The 19,599-nt window shown below is 43.8% G+C and overlaps 1 protein-coding gene across 1 annotated transcript in view; it reads right to left on the bottom strand.

The window, feature by feature from the left end:
- Positions 1 to 866: 866 nt before the first annotated feature.
- Positions 867 to 19,599, bottom strand: part of GRHL2 (grainyhead like transcription factor 2) — a 57,617-nt gene continuing 38,884 nt past the window's right edge. Inside the window, 5 exon segments of the mRNA XM_086609330.1 lie at positions 867 to 980; positions 2,284 to 2,352; positions 11,175 to 11,260; positions 16,862 to 16,956; positions 18,403 to 18,434. Coding sequence (XP_086465456.1) covers positions 867 to 980; positions 2,284 to 2,352; positions 11,175 to 11,260; positions 16,862 to 16,956; positions 18,403 to 18,434 — 396 coding nt within the window.

Genomic DNA, 19,599 nt, shown 5'->3' with positions numbered 1-19,599 from the left:
AGGAGCACTCCAGGACCCTGCAGCATAGTTGGCTCCAACACTTCAGTATCAAATTGAGTGGGCAAGGGTGGAGCGTATGAGTGCAGGACAGAGTCATCAGCTTGTCAGCACGCACTCCTCAACAGATTGCAGAAATCTAATCCTCTAGAAAAGATTCTGTTAAACCCTAAACCCAATACATACAAAAACATAGTGGCAGTAAACATGCCACATACAGTAGTTAAAATATATTATTGCATATTATAACATTATATACAAGGTTTAAATGGTTTCTTTACCATTTACTTACAAGTGACATTTGTAGCTGAACGCCTTACTTACAAGTCCTCATCGCTACGTGCTGAGAACTACCGGAGGTATTTGGCAGGACTATACACTATAGAGCGATACGGATCAGTCTGAGCAAGGGAGCTCTGTCAGCCATTTTCCCCATCTTTGCACAGGCACTAGTTTTTTAGCCAATGACGGAGAGAACTACTGGTAATGTGATTTTACACCAGATTTCTGAAACTAGACCAGCATGCTTGTTGACATGTTTTAGAATGAGTTTATCCACATTAAAGCATGGATTAAAATCCCTGCATTTCACATTTGCAGTGGGTCAACCAGTTACAATCTGGGGCTGGTAACTGCTGTACACTACAGAGTGGGGAACAATAAATAAGGGACCAGGTTACCACGAGTGGCTTTGTGCTTGACAAACCCAAGTCTATGTGCAGTGGGTGCACATGTGCAGAAGGGACTGTATTTTCAAAGCAGTCTTGTAACAGTTTCTCTGATCAATGTCTGTCAAGTTCCCGGGGAATCTTCTGCTTTCCAAGAAGAATGAAATGCTGTGGTTCCTCACAAAAGGGCTCTGCCTGAGGCTAGATCTCCATCAGAGTGATCTTGAAGCCTTCAACCATGCTCTCCATGTGCAGGATGAACGTGTCCTCGTTGGAGTAGTGCTCAATAATGTTGTCATCCATATTTACAAGATACTGGTGCACAAAGGCAAAAATCAATATTTTTATGTACCAGGACACTGAAAGGAAAAGCCATGCACTCCACTGCATGTGCTCGCTTCACTACAATGCAAAAACAGACTCCAGCACAGTACAGGGACAACAGTGAGACTCATAGAATGGTTAGAGTTGGAAGGGACCTCAAAGATCATCTAGTTCCAACCCCCCCTGCCATGGGCAGGGAAACCCTCCAATATCTGCCCTGTAGTCCCTTGTAGTCTTTGGATTAGAGGGCTGCTACTTGACAAAGGAGCTAAAGTAAGAGACACGCCAGTGCTGGGACGTTAACCCGCTTCATAAGCTGCCTACAAGGTGAGCTGCCACTCCAGAGCCCTGGCAGACCCAGCTAGCTGGTGTTTCCCATGCCTGGTGTTGGCACCCTCAAGCACACCCCGTGCTGCTCCTCAGTCGTGCCGTGTGAGCTGCTGCTCCTCGGCGGTTGTGAGTCGCTAACAGGGGGAAGCAGTGTTATTTGTGCTTTACACACAGCTCACAGGCCTAGAACTCAGCGTGGATGTGAGAATATCGACAACAACCATTAGAAGTGCGGACGAGTGTTTCCCTCACTCTTTATGGTAAAGTGTTTCTTCCAACAAATACAACCCTTGGAAACAGTGTTAGAAAGAAGTAAAACATGAGAAGTTTCACCTGCCTTGTCAAAAGCTAAAGAAATCCCCAGACAAAACAATACCCTAAGCTCGAGTTACAGCTGAAAATCAATGACTGATTTGAAATGGTATCACTACAATATCGTGGTTATTTATAACTAAAAAAAGTTAAAGAGGAGAGATTCAGATTTATAGCAAGGAGTAGCAGCCTAGCTAATCTAAAACCACAGCTGTGATGCTCATATCTAAATTTACTCAGCTAAAACCCCTGCAGCAACCATTGCCTGCCTGCCTTTCAGATTTGGGTAGTGGCCTACTTCTTCCTAACACTGCAGGGAAACACCACATCTGGCTGTGCCTCTCCCATGGTAGTGCTCCACAATGTTATTAAGTGTATAGTCTACAAAACAGACTATATTAAAATACATTTTCCAAACACAATTTCTCTTCCTTCACAGTAAGCCTATGCATTATTGGTCAGACACAGATTGCAGACTCATGTTCCCTCCCTCTGTCACTCCTTGCTGTCTCCATAGACATCAAGATGTCAGGGTTATGGGCACATCTCCTAAAAGTGTTTACACCACCCAGGACCATGATGCCTCATGCATAGTTGCGATCTCTGAGTACTTCTAAAGGATCCTGCAATAGTCCCTAGTTAGTTCGTTTACTTACCCCTTTTTGCTCTTCTTATAAAGTTTTGCAATCTTTTCAACTGGCAGCCCATATTTTTCAGAGATCTGAAATCATTAAAATAAAATAAATATCATTAGAGACTAATGAGAAATTGAAAACGATCACCTCTCACTTTACATAAGGCATTAAACCACTCTCTCTGTCAACTTCAACAGTATAGCTGTATAGAAATGTCACTTGCAACCACACCACAGTGTCATTTAAAGACGATTCATGGAGGAACAATCATAGAATCATAGAATCATAGAATCATAGAATGGTTAGGGCTGGAAGGGACCTTCAAAGGTCATCTAGTCCAACCCCCCTGCAAGGAACAGGGATATCTCCAACTAGATCAGGTTGCTCAGGGCCTCGTCCAACCTGGCCTTGAACGTCTCCAGGGATGGAGCATCCACCACCTCTCTGGGCAACCTGTTCCAGTGTTCTACAACTCTCATGGTAAAAAAATTTTTCCTAATATCCAATCTGAATCTACCTCCCTCTATTTTAAAACCATTACCCCTTGTCCTATCACAACAGGCCCTCCTGAACAGCCTCTCCCCATCTTTCTTGTAGGCCCCCTTGAGGTACTGGAAGACCGCTATAAGGTCACCCCGGAGCCTCCTCTTCTCCAGGCTGAACAGCCCCAACTCTTTCAGCCTATCCTCATAGGAAAGGTGCTCCAGCCCTCTGATCATCTTCGTGGCCCTCCTCTGGACCCTCTCGAACTGGTCCATGTCCTTCTTATGTTGGGGGCTCCAGAACTGGACGCAGTACTCCAGGTGAGGTCTGACGAGGGCAGAGTAGAGGGGGAGAATCACCTCTCTCAACCTGCTGGCCACGCTCCTCTTGATGCAGCCCAGGATGCGGTTGGCCTTCTGGGCCGCAAGAGCACATTGCCGGCTCATATTGAGCTTCTCGTCAATCAGTACTCCCAAGTCCTTCTCCTCAGGGCTGCTCTCAATCCATTCACCACCCAGTCTGTATTTGTGCCTGGGATTGCCACGACCCAGATGTAGGACCTTGCATTTGGCCTGGTTGAACTTCATGAGGTTTGACATGGGCAAATAATCCTTGTCCTAGTTTTAGCTGGGACCGGGTTAGCTCTTCTTTTTAGCAGCTAGAAGAGCTCCGTGTTTTGGTTTTACTCAGAGGATTGCTCTGAGAAGAATGCTGATAGCAAGTTGATGTTTGAGACTCCAAGGACTTTTCAGTGTGCCGGAGTGCAGAAACACGGCGGGAAAAGGGGGGAGCATAGTTGGGACAAGGGGGACACGATTCCCCTTGTGATTTGTGGTGGAACTTAAGATTGAGGGCCAAACTGGCCAATTAGTATTCCATATCATGCAGCGTCATGCCCAGTATAAAGGTGAGGGTCAGCCGGACAGAAAGGCTTTTGCGCTTTGGCTCTTTCGCCGCTTTTGCTCTTTTGCGCTTGCTGCGCTTTTGCTCTATTGTTTTTCTTTCTTTTTCTCTCTCTCCCAGTACTCCCACTCTCGGAGTACTATCTCTCCCTCTCTGCCCCTCTCTATTTCGGGGCCTCGCGTTCGTCCGGGATTGCAGCTTCGGGACAAGACGGGCTTCGCATACGAGGGGGTGGTGAGCATCTACACTGTGTATTAAATCATCTGTATTAAATTGTTCTTATCTCAACCCATGGGTTTCCCGTTTATCCTTTAATCCTCTCCCTCTTTCCTGGGGTTGGGGGAGGGGGAGTGACTGGCTCGGGGGGGGTGGGGGGGGGCGGGGGCGGTTCAGCCTAACCCACGACATCCTAAACATCTAGATTTATAAACCACGATTGTTTCCATCCAGAAACTTAGAAACTATAGTTTTCATAGGGTGTGAGTCATCAAACTTCCTCAGCATCTCCTACTGCCCTGCTTAAGGAGTCAACACTCTTCCCAGCTTCAGATTCTTCCAGGGAATTTCAGTCTGATCAGTTGCCTTTCTGCCTTTTCTTATTCTGATTTTCTGGGCTCCTAGAAGCAAATGTTCCTTCCACTGGGCAGAAGGCTGATGAGTAGCAGCACAGCGCTGATGAGTAGCAGCACAGCCTGAGCTGACAGACTGATGGATCAACAAAAAAAACCTGTGCACATTTCTATTTTTCAATGGCATTTCAAGGTTTGTTAAGCTAACAGGACCCTCCGTGGTGGTACTTTTGTCTGAAAAATACCTTCAAGGTACCTTTTATTGTGGGATGGCTACAAACAATGCTACACACAGGATTAGGAAGCTTCTGTATTGTTGAGGTGACTCGGTCTAGTTACTAGGGTGGCAAAATGAGAACACTATTTGGCTCACAAAACATCATCTGAATGTACAGATAACATGATGCTGCAGAGAAGCATGTTAGAAAGGTAAAGGGCTTCTAAAATAAACCTCTTGACAGCTACTCAAATGATAAAGCAGAAAACACAGGAAAACTTTTGAAGGAAGGGTTATTTAGCTGACAAATTACCAACACTAACAAGCACTTCACTGAGATGCTTTGGCTTTGCTTGCAGAAGTGTATTAATAACTTTTTTGGATGCCCATTCTGCAGTGAGCCTGTGGTGCACTCGTGGAGATTGTGCCTCTGAGTCTACAGTCTGAGCCAGGTTTCCTTTCCAAATTATGCCTGTTCTTAGAGGGAGCAAGTCTCACAGCTCATACTTTCGAAGAGGATTGTCTCAAAAGATAAAATAATTATGGAAAAATGTCTTTTTTCAGTGATTAATGTTCTATAGTACTCTACGGCCAGCCAAAGTAAGTTTCCTGCTCTTGCCAGGTGATATGAAGTTGCAGGTAAATAGCTGACTATTTATCTTCTGCATTAGAGAACTGAAATACACAACTAAAAATCCATTTAAAGGCTGCCGACCACCAGTCACTGTAAAAATCCTTTCTTCATGTTTGTGTTCAGATATCCGTTGAGAAAAAGTGATATTTTGGAGACGTAAATTAAAGCAATTTTCATGAACTAGAAAATGGAAAGAAAGCAATGGATAAACTCAGCACTAAGGACAAATTCAAACAGCCACAGGTTGAAGCCCAAGCACAGCTCCTATCCAGAGAGCCAGGACTGTCTAACGGAGAGAATTAATTAGCCTATATGTGCCTACATCACCTATACTTGTATAATTGTCATCTTACCTAAGATATACTTTTGTACTTAAAAAGTATAGCATAACTGAGATTTTGAAGAACCAATAAGGCTTCTTTTACACTGCCAAGTTTCCTCTTACCACAGTGTACATCTGCAGCTAACAGTAAGGGGAGGATGTAAATAAGGAGTAACTGACAAGGTACACTAGACTCGTCCACTCCCTGAGTTTTACACCTAGCAGAAAACAAAATGTAAATTAAATTGTGGGTTGTATTTGCTACGTCACTTCTACTCGCACCAGCGTGTTTCACTGCCCTTTTGGATAAGGTGCTGGAGATACTGATGGTAGTCCTGGTTCCATGTTCTCACCTGTCTTGGAGGGGCCTAATTCAGCATCAAGGATGCCCAAGCTCACATGCTGTACAGTCACACTCTCCCTGCTGTGGGGAGCAGTCCCCTTTGCACACTTATGAGAAGAGGGGCTTCACCCCATTTGTCTTAGATCTCACACAAGCATCCTCACTATCGGACTATAAAACCAATCTTTTTCACTACGAGCACTATGTAGCCTATGCAAAAGGCTCTGTATAACATACGGAAAAGCTAAGTAACCACATGCACAGGGTGGAAACGCATCCTATAAAAAAGTTCCATAACAGATTCAGCTTACCTGGAGCAAGTTCAAGTCCTTGCTCCAAACAAGGCAGAACAAGGGTGATTTGAACCTAGGGTTTGCCATATCCCTGTGTGGGATGTCCTAACCTATTCCAACTGCTTTTCATCACAGATGAGACAGGCTTCCCCAACTAGCCTTCACAAACACCTGACCCAGCCTACACACATAAATCCAAGGGAGGATCCATGGGCAGAATCCCAGTAGAAGGAATCACTTATTTCTGGCCAGAAGCACTTGTGTAGGTACCCACACCTTGCCTCTCACTCACACTACCCCTGGCTACCACCATCTTTCCAAGTCTCCCTTCCTTCAATGCCTCATCCTGTGCTGCCTGCTGCTGACTCCTCTGGGGTACCCAGATGTCACACTGTGAGGGCAAACTTTGTCTTATAGAGGTTCTCAGAGAAACTTTCACGTTGTCCTTTTATTCTTTCATACCTTTTAGCTTTGCTTACCACAGTCTGGATAGAATGACGTCAGATAAGCAATCTGGTGCTGAACTTTTGTATCTGCGATTTTGTTGTACCCCTAAATTTTATCTGTCATGTACAGCAACAATAAAAATGACTCCATTTCATCAGATTGTTGAAAAAATCCTTTGTAACAGGCATCAGGGGAAAACTGCAACTTGAAACTGCAGAAAATGTAACAACTGTATAAAAATGAGGAAATTATTTATCTTCCTATCTGGGTTGTTAACTCTGAAGCCTACTGATATTGTAACGACCAGTACTTGAAGACACTTTTCACTGACTACATGCAAATAAACAAGCAGCAAGAAACTTGCCTGGGCTGAGAAGGTTTAGTAGCAGCTAATATACAGCATTTTGCACATTCCAGCATAAAATTTTCCTAAGATATTTGGCATATTTAACATTCACGCATTCCAAACGTTGCTCAAAGAAGTCTGGGACTCTGGGACACCACTTCCTACATAAGCTATGAGAGGTAAGGCTGACAAAGCCTTGCCTGTCACACTGTCTATGACAGGTGTAGGATTTATATAACATGCAGGGATCAGTGAGCTTTGCAAAAGATTTCCAGCTGACTGAATAAGCGCATTTCTCAGGAACCCCTAAGGATTCAACCAATTATACCAAACGGCATAGCAAGGCTGGAAGCAGGGGTATGGGAGAGCCTCCCACTCACAGGCTCAGAAAACAAGTCTCCAGTGCAAATGTGCTAAGTCCTGCTACAGAATCTGAGAAAGCGGAGAGCTAGCATCTGCTAAAGTATCTCACTTAACACCCTCCTCTGAAACATGTTTGTTGCCAGCTCAGGGGGAACACCAATACTGCCAACTTCCATATAAAACAACACTTTCTCACCTGATCCCAAGCACACTACTATACATTTTAAAAAGACAGTTTTAATCAGAGGAATATTTATCTTCTCAACTGTACATTTTTCAATCTTCTGAGCAGAGAATTCTCTCCTTCCCTTAGGATGCCTGAAGCAGTGGACAGCCTTCAGAGTGGCACTGAAATAATGGGCTGAGTGTCCCTTCGGGCTGCAGCCCCCTGGTATGGTCTGTAGCATATGTCTGATTGCACAAGCCAGCAGAAATGCTTTCTCTGCTGGAGTCAGGAAGACAGAAAGGGCAATATCTGGCTCATGAAGGCATGTAGGAAACATCTTTGCCAACTTATTTCTATGGAATGGTCCAATCTGTTGTCCTACATTGGCTGGAAGGACACATACATAGACAGGTATCTAATAAAGTGTGGTCTGAGCAAGCTCTATTGAACTCAGCTGTTTGTTAGCTTTTCATTTCAGAAGAAAATGAAAGCTACATTGGCTGGAAGGACACATACATAGACAGGTATCTAATAAAGTGTGGTCTGAGCAAGCTCTATTGAACTCAGCTGTTTGTTAGCTTTTCATTTCAGAAGACTTTGGGAGATGCTTGAATTTCCCAATTTAGATCGCCTTCTGTAAATTGAATAAATATGTGATTCTGCACAGTGTAAGACTGGGGTACTTACTGAGAACCACGGAGTTAACCTGACTTTGGATAAGTCTGAGAGCAAGATTTAGAGCTGGTCAGTCACAACATGTGTGACATTTTGTGATGGGCAATTGTTTTGCTATTTTCTGTTCATCAAATCTGAGTAGTGTAGGATGTAAACATCTTAAAAACTAAATATTTGCAACACTTTTTGAGATCCACTGTATCTCTGAAACCTGAGACCTCTAGATATTTGCCAGAAGAAAGAAATCTGAGAAGGAATCTGATTGTTCACTTGGAATGGGAGTATACAAGAGAATAAAATAAACATAGTATCTGAGAAAACTATCATTAATCATGGAAAATTAGGGAAAGCTACAGATCAGGAATAGTGATTAACAAAAAAAAAGTAAAATCCATAAACAAAGAAAGACAGTATGATGCAGGATCATTAGTGCTGTCTTTCAGATCTGGGGTTTTACAATGTTCAGAGCCTCAGTTTCTAAGTTCTTGGTAGTGAGTTTAGAACTGAGCATTTAGGATGTGCAAAATTACAAAATTACATGATTTTCTGAAAAGACTGTAGAGGATATTTAAGATCATGCAATTTGACAGCTTTTTGGCATTGATTTATAAATGATATCTACCAAAGAAAATTAAAATTTTCTGAGTGTGTTCCTTCCAATGATCTGGGACATTTTACAACAGATCAGATTTCTCTGGTGCCGAAAACATGCCACTGAGTCAGCAGCTGTGCTGACAGAGGTACACAGAAACCTTTCCTGCTCTGCACCAGCTTTGTTTTTATGGTACACAGTGGCTGAAGAACAGGCATGGAGAGGCATAGGCCACTGGAGATAAAATATTCATGTGCGCTTGAAGGGTTATAGAAGGATTATAACATGCTTTTAACTTCCATACAAAGACAAGATGAAATCTTGTTACAGCTTATCATGAATCAGACTGCAGCCTTGTCAAGCAAAACCTGGCTTTTATTATACATGTATGTTCTGCCTAAGAACTGAGCTGCAGTTAGAGCTAACCAACAGTACTGGCAAAAGCACAGTTAGGATGCTCTTATAATGCAGCTGACTCTCCTCAGGGATACCCTGATTTAAGTCAGTGCTTTAAACAACTTCACTAACCCACAAATCTTTTTTTGCTTTCTGCTAGTGGGCAAATATTGACTGAATAACTCAGTCTTTACTGCATTTGAAGTGTCTGCTACATGCAACAAGACACTGTGACAGTTTTATGAGAGCATGAATACATACACTTGTAGCCCTCAGCTAAGCTCTCCAGAGACACTTTCATACATTCCCATCTTCTCTCCTATGTGTAGCCAAGGCTGGAAATCAACTCAGCGTCCCACATGTCAATCTCACATTAGTCCCGCCACAGAATAAGTGAGACACATGGCTGCTTCTTCGCTATTCCCTCATCAAGTTTCACACAACTACTAGATATCACCTCATACAAACAGGATTAAAACTGGAAATAGCCACTAGTGATCACAGATAAAGGGTAACAAACAAAAACTCAAGTCAAAGAAGCAGCAAAGAAGCAGGCTGGTAGGTAAGTCACTCTGGGAGTGAGGGCTAGAGAAGGAATCTGAGACAGGAGGTATGAATGATTAGTCCGCATTGACTCAGCAACTGCCTCATATGCTGGAACAGCAATTGCAGAAAAAACATATAAAATTCACACAGGAACAATGCATCCTTGGGCCTCTTCTTTGAAAGATGGCTGTGAACACACTAACGGGCATTACAGGACAAGATTCAATAGGCTCTGAGTCATCAGTTCAGAAAGAAGCATTTCAGAAAATTGAGGCTGCACCTCTCTGCTTCCCTGACACTGGACCACTCGGTGCATAAAGAATTGGCTGGATGGTCACACTCCAAGAGTTGCAGTCAATGGTTCGATGCCCAAATGGAGACCAGTGACAAGTGGTGTTCCTCAGGGGTCAGTGCTGTTTAACATCTTTGTTGGCAACATGGACAGTGGGATCAAGTGCACCCTCAGCAAGTTTGTTTATCACACCAAGCTGTGTGTGTTGTGGACATGCTGGAGGGAAGGGATGCCATCCAGAGGGAACGTGACAGGCTTGAGCAGTGGGCCTGTGAGAACCTCAAGAAGTTCAACAAGGCCAAGTGCAAGGTCCTGCATGTGGGTCAGGGCAATCCCAAGCACAAATACAGGCTGCGCGGAGAATGGACTGAGAGCAGCCCTGAGGAGAAGGACTTGAGGGTGTTGGTTGAGGAGAAGCTCAACATGAGCCGGCAATGTGCGCTGGCAGCCCAGAAAGCCAACCGTATCCTGGGCTGCATCAAAAGAAGCGTGGCCAGCAGGTCAAGGGAGGTGATCCTCCCCCTCTACTTTGCTCTCGTGAGACCCCACCTGCAGTACTGCATTCAGCTCTGGGGACCCCAACATAAAAAGGACATGGAGCTGCTAGAGCAGGTCCAGAGGAGGGCCACAAAGATAACCTGAGGGCTGGAGCACCTCTGCTATGAAGACAGGCTGAGAGAGTTGGGGCTGTTCAGCCTGGAGAAGAGAAGGCTCTGGGGAGACCTTCTAGCAGCCTTCCAGTACCTAAAGGGGGCCTACAGGAAAGCTGGAGAGGGACTTTTTACAAGGGTATGTAGTGATAGGACAAGGGGAAATGGCTTTAAACTGAAAGAGGGTAGATTTATATTAGATATGAGGAAGAAATTCTTTACTTGGGGTGGTGAGGCACTGGAACAGGTTGCCCAGAGAAGTTGTGGCTGCCCCATCTCTGGAATTGTTCGCAGCCAGGTTGGATGAGGCTTTCAGCAACCTGATCTAGTGGAAGGTGTCCCTGCCCATGGCAGGGGGCCTGGGACTAGATGATCTCTAAGGTCTCTTCCAACCCAAACCATTCTACGATTCTATGAATTACCACCATTCCTCAAGGCTCAGGTCTCAAATAAATCAGCTCTGCCACACTATTTAATCCCAGCAGCCTACTGACAGCACTAAATTTGGAACATGCCAGCATTTCAGAGGCACGCTGCAGAAAGCCTTTATGAAATGCTTTAAATGTATCTGAGAATAATTTCATCGTTATGTTTTATCTCAATAATACATTGAAAGCCTCAAGATTTTCTTGCCAAGAAAGACAAACAACGTGAGGACATCAGATACTTACCGCGTCCATTAGCCCCTTTACTGTGGGTGATTTCAGCATCAAAGCATCAAACACCTCATCTGTCTCCTTCCTCACATACAAAAGCACTGAAAGAGAAATAAAAGTCAAATTTGGAGCAGGTTCAGTCAATTGAACAGACGAAACGCCCCACACTGAGTAGAAAAACAAATATTAATCCATGACAGATCAAAATGAAGTGCTGAAGATGGTTTGAACTTTAAAAAAATATATACTCTCATATTATCAGTGACCTAAACATGAAAGCACACAAATAAAATTCAGTATATTTAATTTAATGTGACTACATCTTTAAGAATTTAAACCTCCATTTACTAAAATAAGAGAAGCTAAAAAGTACTGGGGCCCTGTCCCTGGGTCATGGGACAAAACACACAAGTTAGGTCTTCCTAAACCTGTGTCTCGGCTTGCACCTCTCCAGGCCTCATCCAAAAGGCTAGGAAAAGACACTCAAAGAAGGCAAGTCTGGTTTGCCTTTAGCTGAGTCTTTGAGAGCAAAATCAAAGAAAAGGAAAAGAAATAGTTCTCTCCGTATTACCACACGGATGACTGCAAATGGGGACAGCCAGTCTGAAAATAAACACTTGAACGAACGAGTCCAAAGTCATTTGAGACTTTACAGGGAGACATTCAACAGCACAGCTGGCAGGCAGGCATTTACCTGCATGCCCGCCTCTGCTCAGGCACCCAAATGCCATTTGTACCCCTGAAAAATCTCTTCCTCTCTCAGACGTCCTGCTGGCTCTTATTGGTTCACAGGCACAGTGCCCTGCCCTCTCCAGCTCGTCCTCCCCTCTCCGAATTGTACAGGTAAAAGGAGGAAACCTGCTGTTACATGGCAAAAGCAAAGCAGACAGCTACAAAGCAAACAAACATAAACGCTAGAGAAGTGTTTCAGGCGTAATCTCACATGACTCTGATAAAGTAGCCGGTTGAATAGGATGTTCCACAATTTATTTTGTTTCCTAAATAAGTTGCCTTTTCAAATAGCAGCGCTGCACATTAGGGACAAATACACAGGCTCTGTTAGGTATTTTATGTCTGTGTGACAAACTATATGGTAATCTTTTGGTTTTTTGATAGACAGAAAAAGATATCTTTTGAAAACTGCTAATCCTTGTGGTCCATAAGATATCTTCATCAGGTAACTCATAGATGACCTGCATATGAACCAACAGAGATTATGGTATTTTTCACACAGAGTAATTGTTTGGAAGCTAATTCTCAGATTGAGACTGTAACAGGGTGGACTCAGGCCCATTTCCAGAAAATTGTAGCGTCTTTGCCCAGGTTTTGAAATGTTCTGAAATAAGATTTTAGACATGGGCAGATCAGTCTCCTTTCTTGGTCTACGAACAAGACATGCAGGAAAATGGTGGGGTTTGCATCTTTCATTCAGAAGTATGAGCCACAAAACTGCAACCACAGGCACACAGAGCCACATCCTTTCACCTACATTTTGGTACATTCTTTGGGACCTGCCTGAGAGTGCCCTTTAGGACTTAGAAGCTGAGATAACTTTCGGTAACAACCTAAATAACTGTCAGAATATAAGAGAACAAAAAAAATTCCACATTGTAGTTAAATTTTATTGGTCTGATATGTTTACCTGCATGAGCAAGCACCTCGCTCAAAGTGCTAATTTTACCTGTACTAACACTTTTATTAATTCAGTAATTCTTTTCTTGTGGCTAGAGGGCTGTTCTGTAACTCCTGGCTTTTCAAACACCAGGACGTCTGCCAGCTTTAATAATTACATATGTATCTGAAAGGAGGAAAATCACTCAGTCTGAGGTTAAACTTGGGGACATTATACAATCCAAGGGCTGAGCTTTAAATCTCCCCGTTGTGCTTGACATGTCAGGCAACGTTATGCTGAATGAAGGATCCATTACAAGGATAACAGGGAACTTGGATCACTATCACATACACAGAGAGCCAGGATTAGTAAACATATAGGGGGTTGCTGTTTTTCTCTTTCTCACAATAGGTGTGAAAATTCCAGCTTTGATTCACTCGGGCACTTTTCCATAAATGACTTCTGGTGGCAGCGATGCCTTAAGAAGCTTGTCTCATCCCTGCCCTCATGCTCTGTGATCTGGCCTGTCTCAATGAATTTTCCTGTGTGCTGAACTCTTTGAAGAGCAGATGCAAGTGAAAAAAACAACTCTCTTTTGAGTTGTTCTTCAGATGGATCAGGTCTCTACTTCAGTGTACAATGCAGTCCCGCAAGCCTTTCGTGCTGGCACAAGGGCAGGGAGAAAGCCAGCTGGCCCGCGCAGGAGGCATGGCCGGGAGCGGAGGGAAAAGGGGCTGCAAAGGCTCCGTTGGGCTCAGCAGCATTGAGACGGAATGCCAAGCCATGACTGTGATGATGTGACAACTCGTACTTACCGCCCTCTGATCCTACTGGTCACTACGTTCATGGTCTTACTTTAATAGTATAGATTGCAATATTTGGGGGAAAAAAAAAACCTTGTACCAGGCAGTGAGCTACTTTTGACAGCAAGCAAGATAAATTCAATTTGTCTGACCTCTACTACACTGCCTGGCCTTGGTTCTTAACTTTCTTGCAGCACTGAAACCCACTTTAGTCCTCTTTAGTTGTAAAAAAGAATTGCAAAAGATGAGGGTGATAAATTTATCTTTAGTTACTTAAGAAATAGCCCTGATTCACAAACTGCTGAGTGGTAATCAGCCTTTGCTGAAGGCAAGGGAGGTTGTTGCACCTGGGAGATTTTGGAAGCCAGGCCACTGAACTGCGGATTTAAGTGGCAATGCAGAAGAACAATGTTAGAAACCTCTTTTTAAAGTGTTAACAGCTTGACTCTCTGTTGGCAATCTGCCACAGCGAAAACAAGCAACGGGCATGTCACAAAAATGAAACTACAGACATGATGGGACATAAGTCCTCCTGCTCAGGCCACTAGCCAGGTCCGATGCCCTGACTGACACCCTATGAGTAACTACTCCCAGTCTCTGTAAAGTGGTCTCTGGATGGAGATGTGGCACATTTTGTACAGGGAAAGTAGGGCTGGTAGCTGTGACCTGGCTTTCCTTTCCCACGTTTGGAGTTTTCACTAATTGCCCAGGCACAAATTCTCTAGGTGACAGAGCGAATGCTGTCCTCCACAGGGATGGTTCACAAAACCCTGATTGTTATGAATCCAAAATGTTTCAGAGTAGTTTAACACAACTTTCCTGAGAGACAAAAGCTAGACAAAAATACGACTTTCTTCAAGCCGAGAACTACAGGACTGGAAATCTCCCTGATCTGTAACACAGCTGCTGGATTTATAATTAACAAACTTCCTATGAAATCTGAAAGGGAAAGTGATTTGAAAACTCTCACTGAGAACTCTAAACAGGAAAAGGCCACAAGTCTAGCCAAGTAACTAGCTGTGCTGCACACCTGGTACAGAATAACATACTTTACATTTCTGTGTTGGGGCACTTGTACCTCCCTCAGAGGTCAAGGAGATGATGAGAGAATAATTCACAAAGACGCAGCTACCTGTGTGACAATATGAACCTTGTTTCACCGATGGTTTGCAAATCCCTTCAGACTTGTTCTCTTGAAGGCTCTCCCTTAATACTTTTGCTCCACTGGACGGTATTATAATTAGGTCCATCAGGCAGAGGTGAGGCAACACACTGTCACATTAGTTCTTCAGCTGGGCTTAGACCCTCACTGGGTGCTGCTTACCTGCACTGCTCTGATAATGAGCCACCTTGGGATTACATCGCTTTTAATGCATGTTTTCACATATCAGACCTGCTTTCTCTCTCAAACATTACACCAGTGTCCATTCTATACCTGCTCTCTGGGAGTTACTGATTCTGCTGTACCAAATAAATCTGGGAGAAAAAAAGCTTCTAGTATGGCTAAGCCTGGGAAAAAACAGCAGAACATTTTAGCACCCGGTGGCTCCTGTGGCAAAGACAGTATTGTCAAATGGGCAGATTCAGCTGAGCTGCGCTCCATCAGCACAATCCCAGACATGGGGTTCCCCATGGCAGGAAGTTTTGCCAGAGCAAAGGCCATGTTGGAAGAGGCTTGGCCTCCAGCCAGCATTAGTCCAAGTTGGAGAAACACTGAACAGGAAGGGGATGTGAAGAGAGGCATCCTCCAGCTTCTCTGCTTCAGTGCCTCTCCTGGATTTAATTATTTAATATAGTTTTGCTACCAGTTGAAAAACTTTTTTTTTTTTCCTTTCAAATCTTCCCTTGAAAACAGTTGAAAGTTCTGGACAATATGAAAACAACATACCACAGCAAAGGACAGGAATAATCAAAGTAAACCAATACCTCCTTGCAGGCAACTCTCCAGGCCTCTAGCTGAGAAACCCAGGTGAAACTTCAGGAAATGACAGTTCTTTATGTAGCCCTTGTGGCCTTCCCCTTCTGCTGGATGGAGCCCTGATAACGTGAATTTGGTCAAGGCCTTGGGCCAACCAGATGCAAGTCAGTGGTCAGTGCTGACCTCACATAATTAATTGAAGATTTAATTAAAAGACGAACATGTTCACATTTATTCTAGGAAGATATCAGTCTCCATCCTGTCATCTTGTGTGCTTCCCTGGTTCAAGCCCACCACCCTGACCAACAGCGAAACTTTGCAAATGCAGGCTCATGGAAAGTTGTTTCTATAAAGCTCAAATGAGTCTTACAAATGGTGTAACTAAGAACGACTGAGCTCACTTCTGTACTTTGTTGTTTTGTTGTCTCACAAACTGATGGGTGAACTTCAAAACATTTGCAAGTTTGAGTTACGCAAGTTGGTCAAATCTCTGGAGCCTCCAATGAACTTACATGACAGAACTCACGAGACTGAAGGAACAGCAAATGTTCTCCAGAGTGTCTAACTGTGGCAGCGTAGGAAGTCATCACCCATAGCACTGCACTGGAAGTGACTGGACACAAAGCAGATTTTGTGGACAAAACCACCATCTGCTCATCTTCACCTTCAGTGCAAAGTTTAACAGCTCTACCTAAACCACTGCTTCAACATTACTCAGACTTCACTGTAACAGGCTGGAAACCAGGAGTTGGACTGGTATAGCACATGAAATGCAACTGTGGTAATATTCACTCAGGACAATAAAAACAGTTAAGGGAAACAAACTTTTAAGCAATTCAGTTAGGTCTGCTGAAAGATATCTCTCCATGCTTTACATTTCTAATTGAGTAGGAAATTTCTGAGATTTTATTCAGGCTGATCTAAGTCGGCAGTCAGCAGGAGCTCACCTGTGTAAGGTCTCTGTATTGGACCCAGTGCATTTTGCATATTTGCTTGTGTCTCAGCCAGAGCAGAAAAGATGAGCAAAAGTTGAAAACAGACAGCCAGACTTGCTACTGGAACATTTACGAACTATGTAGCTTGGCCAAGGATCAAGAAACATTCTAGTTTTTTTATATTTTATATACATTTGTGTCCTGATTCCTTCTTGAGATAGCACAGTTCTTTTCCTTTTCTGCTTTTAAATCACTATTAGCATTTGCTAAAATGCCTCCATGTATACTGGTAAGTGTAATGATATCTTCTCCCATCTCCCCCACATTTGCACTAGTACGAAATCACCGACTTGGTCCGAGCCACACCTGCCCTTCCCAACTTGAGGGAATGAGTCCCACAGCATTACTTTTAACTGCTAAGAATTGACTGTTACCTCTTTTCAGGCCTTCTTCTTTCACTTGTTTCAAAGGGGATGGACCAAACTCCTCCTCCACAGGCCGGAACATCCTTTTAACCAGGACACTGCTACTGGAAAACATACAAGAGGGACCATGTCACAGCAAAACTGTGCTCTCAACAAGGACAGGAGACAACAGCAGCAGTCATGACTCACTTTGTACTATGGCAAAAACCCTGCTAGCTACTCAACTAGCACCAGACTAGAAACTGCAAGGATTTAGCTTTTGATGCTTATCTGAAGTCTCCAAGCCTCTCAAATTGCCCAGACTGTTTGGCTGGGACAGGTGACAGGAAAACCTGAAACCCCCAAGGCCCTTAACTGTTTAAATACTGAGGGAAGGGAGGTGGGAGGCTAAGTAAGGAGCTGAACCCACACCTACACATTGATTCACTGCCTCTTTGGGGTCAAGGAGACAGCCTCAGGAAACACCAGCAATATTTCTAAAACCCAAGACAGTACAAACCAGTGAGTTCAAAAGGAATAACGTGATGGGCCAGATCCAGCTGAAGCTGCGATGTGGCCCGCCGAGGAAACCGAGGGGTGAAGGCACCACGGCTGCCCCCTCGCCTCAGCATAGCTCTGGCAGGACTTGGTGTCTCCTTTTACTCTTGGAGGAGAGAAGTGAAGCCAATGACCTTGGGCAATGAACCCCTCTGTTTCTTGAATTCCACTATGAGCCTTATGAGGAACATCAGCTTCATAAAAGAAACAAAACGGGCCTCGTGTTTCAAGTCAGTGTTAGCTGCAGGCGCTCGCCCAATCCCTACCACAGGCCACTTTTTGCAGCCTTCCGTGAGTGCAGTTGTCCTACTCCAAACTCTCGGATTTGAGGGTGCAAACTTAGGATTCAAGCAATTTATAGAAAAATGGCGCTTGCACACATTACAGTTGATGCTGGCTGAACTTCAGCCACACATATTAAAGCCCACATTAACATCTTTAACTATTTTAGAGACTTTGTGCAATTCTCCCGGTCTCTCCAGACCAGAGAGGACATGCTCCCATTTCTAACCTTTCCCCTTCCCAGGATCTCCCATTCTCTTTCTGCTTTTTTCTTCTGGTGCTTGGGCATTCTCTCTGCAGTTGCTGTATTTGTCGCATACACACGAGCGTGCTGCTAAACAGCTTCCTGGGATGGGCTGAATTTCAGTGATTCATTAAACAATTCCTAGTTTTGAAATTATTTGAGAACGCTTATAAAAAGGTACTTCATTATCAAATACATTATCTCATGACTGTATTGAACCTTACATCTTTCAAACTGCTTTTCTTGGAAATGTTATAAAAAACAGATATAAAAAGCAGCCAGTTCACATGAAGGAAAAGAAAGTTACCATAAAATAAACCTCCCTCTATCAATTCTACATATTATTCACCTACTATTAATGATGGGAGAACATGAGGGAAGAGAAGGGAGAGAAAGGGGATCAGTGTTATCTGATTTTGTGTTTTATGCCTGCTTTCTATGAGTTTGAACAGCTAACTGCAAAGCTTGTGAAACAAAAATATCTTACCCTTCTCTCTCATCATCTGTATTATAGTAAACCTAGAAGGGTGGAAAAAAAACAATTATTCCTGGAACTCAAGACACCTGCTTAAGAGAATAACTTCAAAGAAAGAAAAGTCAACAACTGGTTTGCAGTCTTTCGGATGTTAAAAATGCTTTTCCTTCTATAAAACATAAACATCTCTAGTTCTAACTGTGATATGGAAAAAGTGTGGCTTAGAAAAACGGCTGTTGAATATCATCTAGTGGAAATATATCAAATATTTTGACAGACATTGCCCTCTCCCCTGGTTTACATCATTTTCCCAATTATTTTACAACCCTCTAAATTAGATCACTACTTACGTAAATTAATCCTAATACGATTTAAGCCACAACACTCACAAGCTTTTGTATGTATTTAATACCGTCTGAAAATCTAATTAAACTATAAAGATCAGCATTAAACTACAAGCCTAATAGAAAAACAACTCCTAATGGTACAGTGGAACTTTTTCACACAGGCTGTGGGCAGAAGTGCAAGTCCAGATCATGACTTTGTGTAAATCAGTACAGCTCACGGTCACTGGGACCAAATTTACAACAGCAGCAAACACAGCTAACAGTAGCAGGGGAGTCTGTTCTCAAAGGCTGTACAGAAGAGTAGGAAAATTCCCCACAATGTGCCTGCACCATGGGTTTGCACTCCAGCTGCTGAGCTGCTGTGCAAGCGTGGGGCAAAGGCAGGACACCAGAGCCCTGTGTTCTGCTGGGGCAGAGAAGGCACCTCAGGCAGGTCTCCAGCCCTCGCGCGGGCAAGACTTGGAGCACATTCAGCTCTGTATTGGGTTTGCATGGCAAGTGTTTGGTAGCAGAGGGGCTACAGGAGTGGCTTCTGTGAGAAGCTGCTAGAAGTTTCCCCTGTGTCTGATAGAGCCAATGCCAGTTGGCTCTAAGATGGACCCACCACTGGCCAAGGCTGAGCCCATCAGCAATGGTGGTAGCACCTCTGGGATAACATAGTTAAGAAGTGAGGGAAAAAACACCCTGTGCAACTGCAGCCAGAGAGAGAGGAGTGAGAATATGTGAGAGAAACAACTCTGCAGACACCCAAGTCAGTGAAGAAGGAGAGGGAGGAACAGAGATTCCCCAGCAGCCTGTAGTGAAGACCATGGTGAGGCAGGCTGTCCTCCTGCAGCCCACGGAGATTCACAGTGGAGCAGAG

The sequence above is a fragment of the Tauraco erythrolophus genome, chromosome 3 (assembly GCF_009769465.1).
Source record: "Tauraco erythrolophus isolate bTauEry1 chromosome 3, bTauEry1.pri, whole genome shotgun sequence".
Taxonomy (NCBI): Eukaryota; Metazoa; Chordata; class Aves; order Musophagiformes; family Musophagidae; genus Tauraco; species Tauraco erythrolophus.
This window is presented reverse-complemented; position numbering and strand designations above follow the sequence as displayed.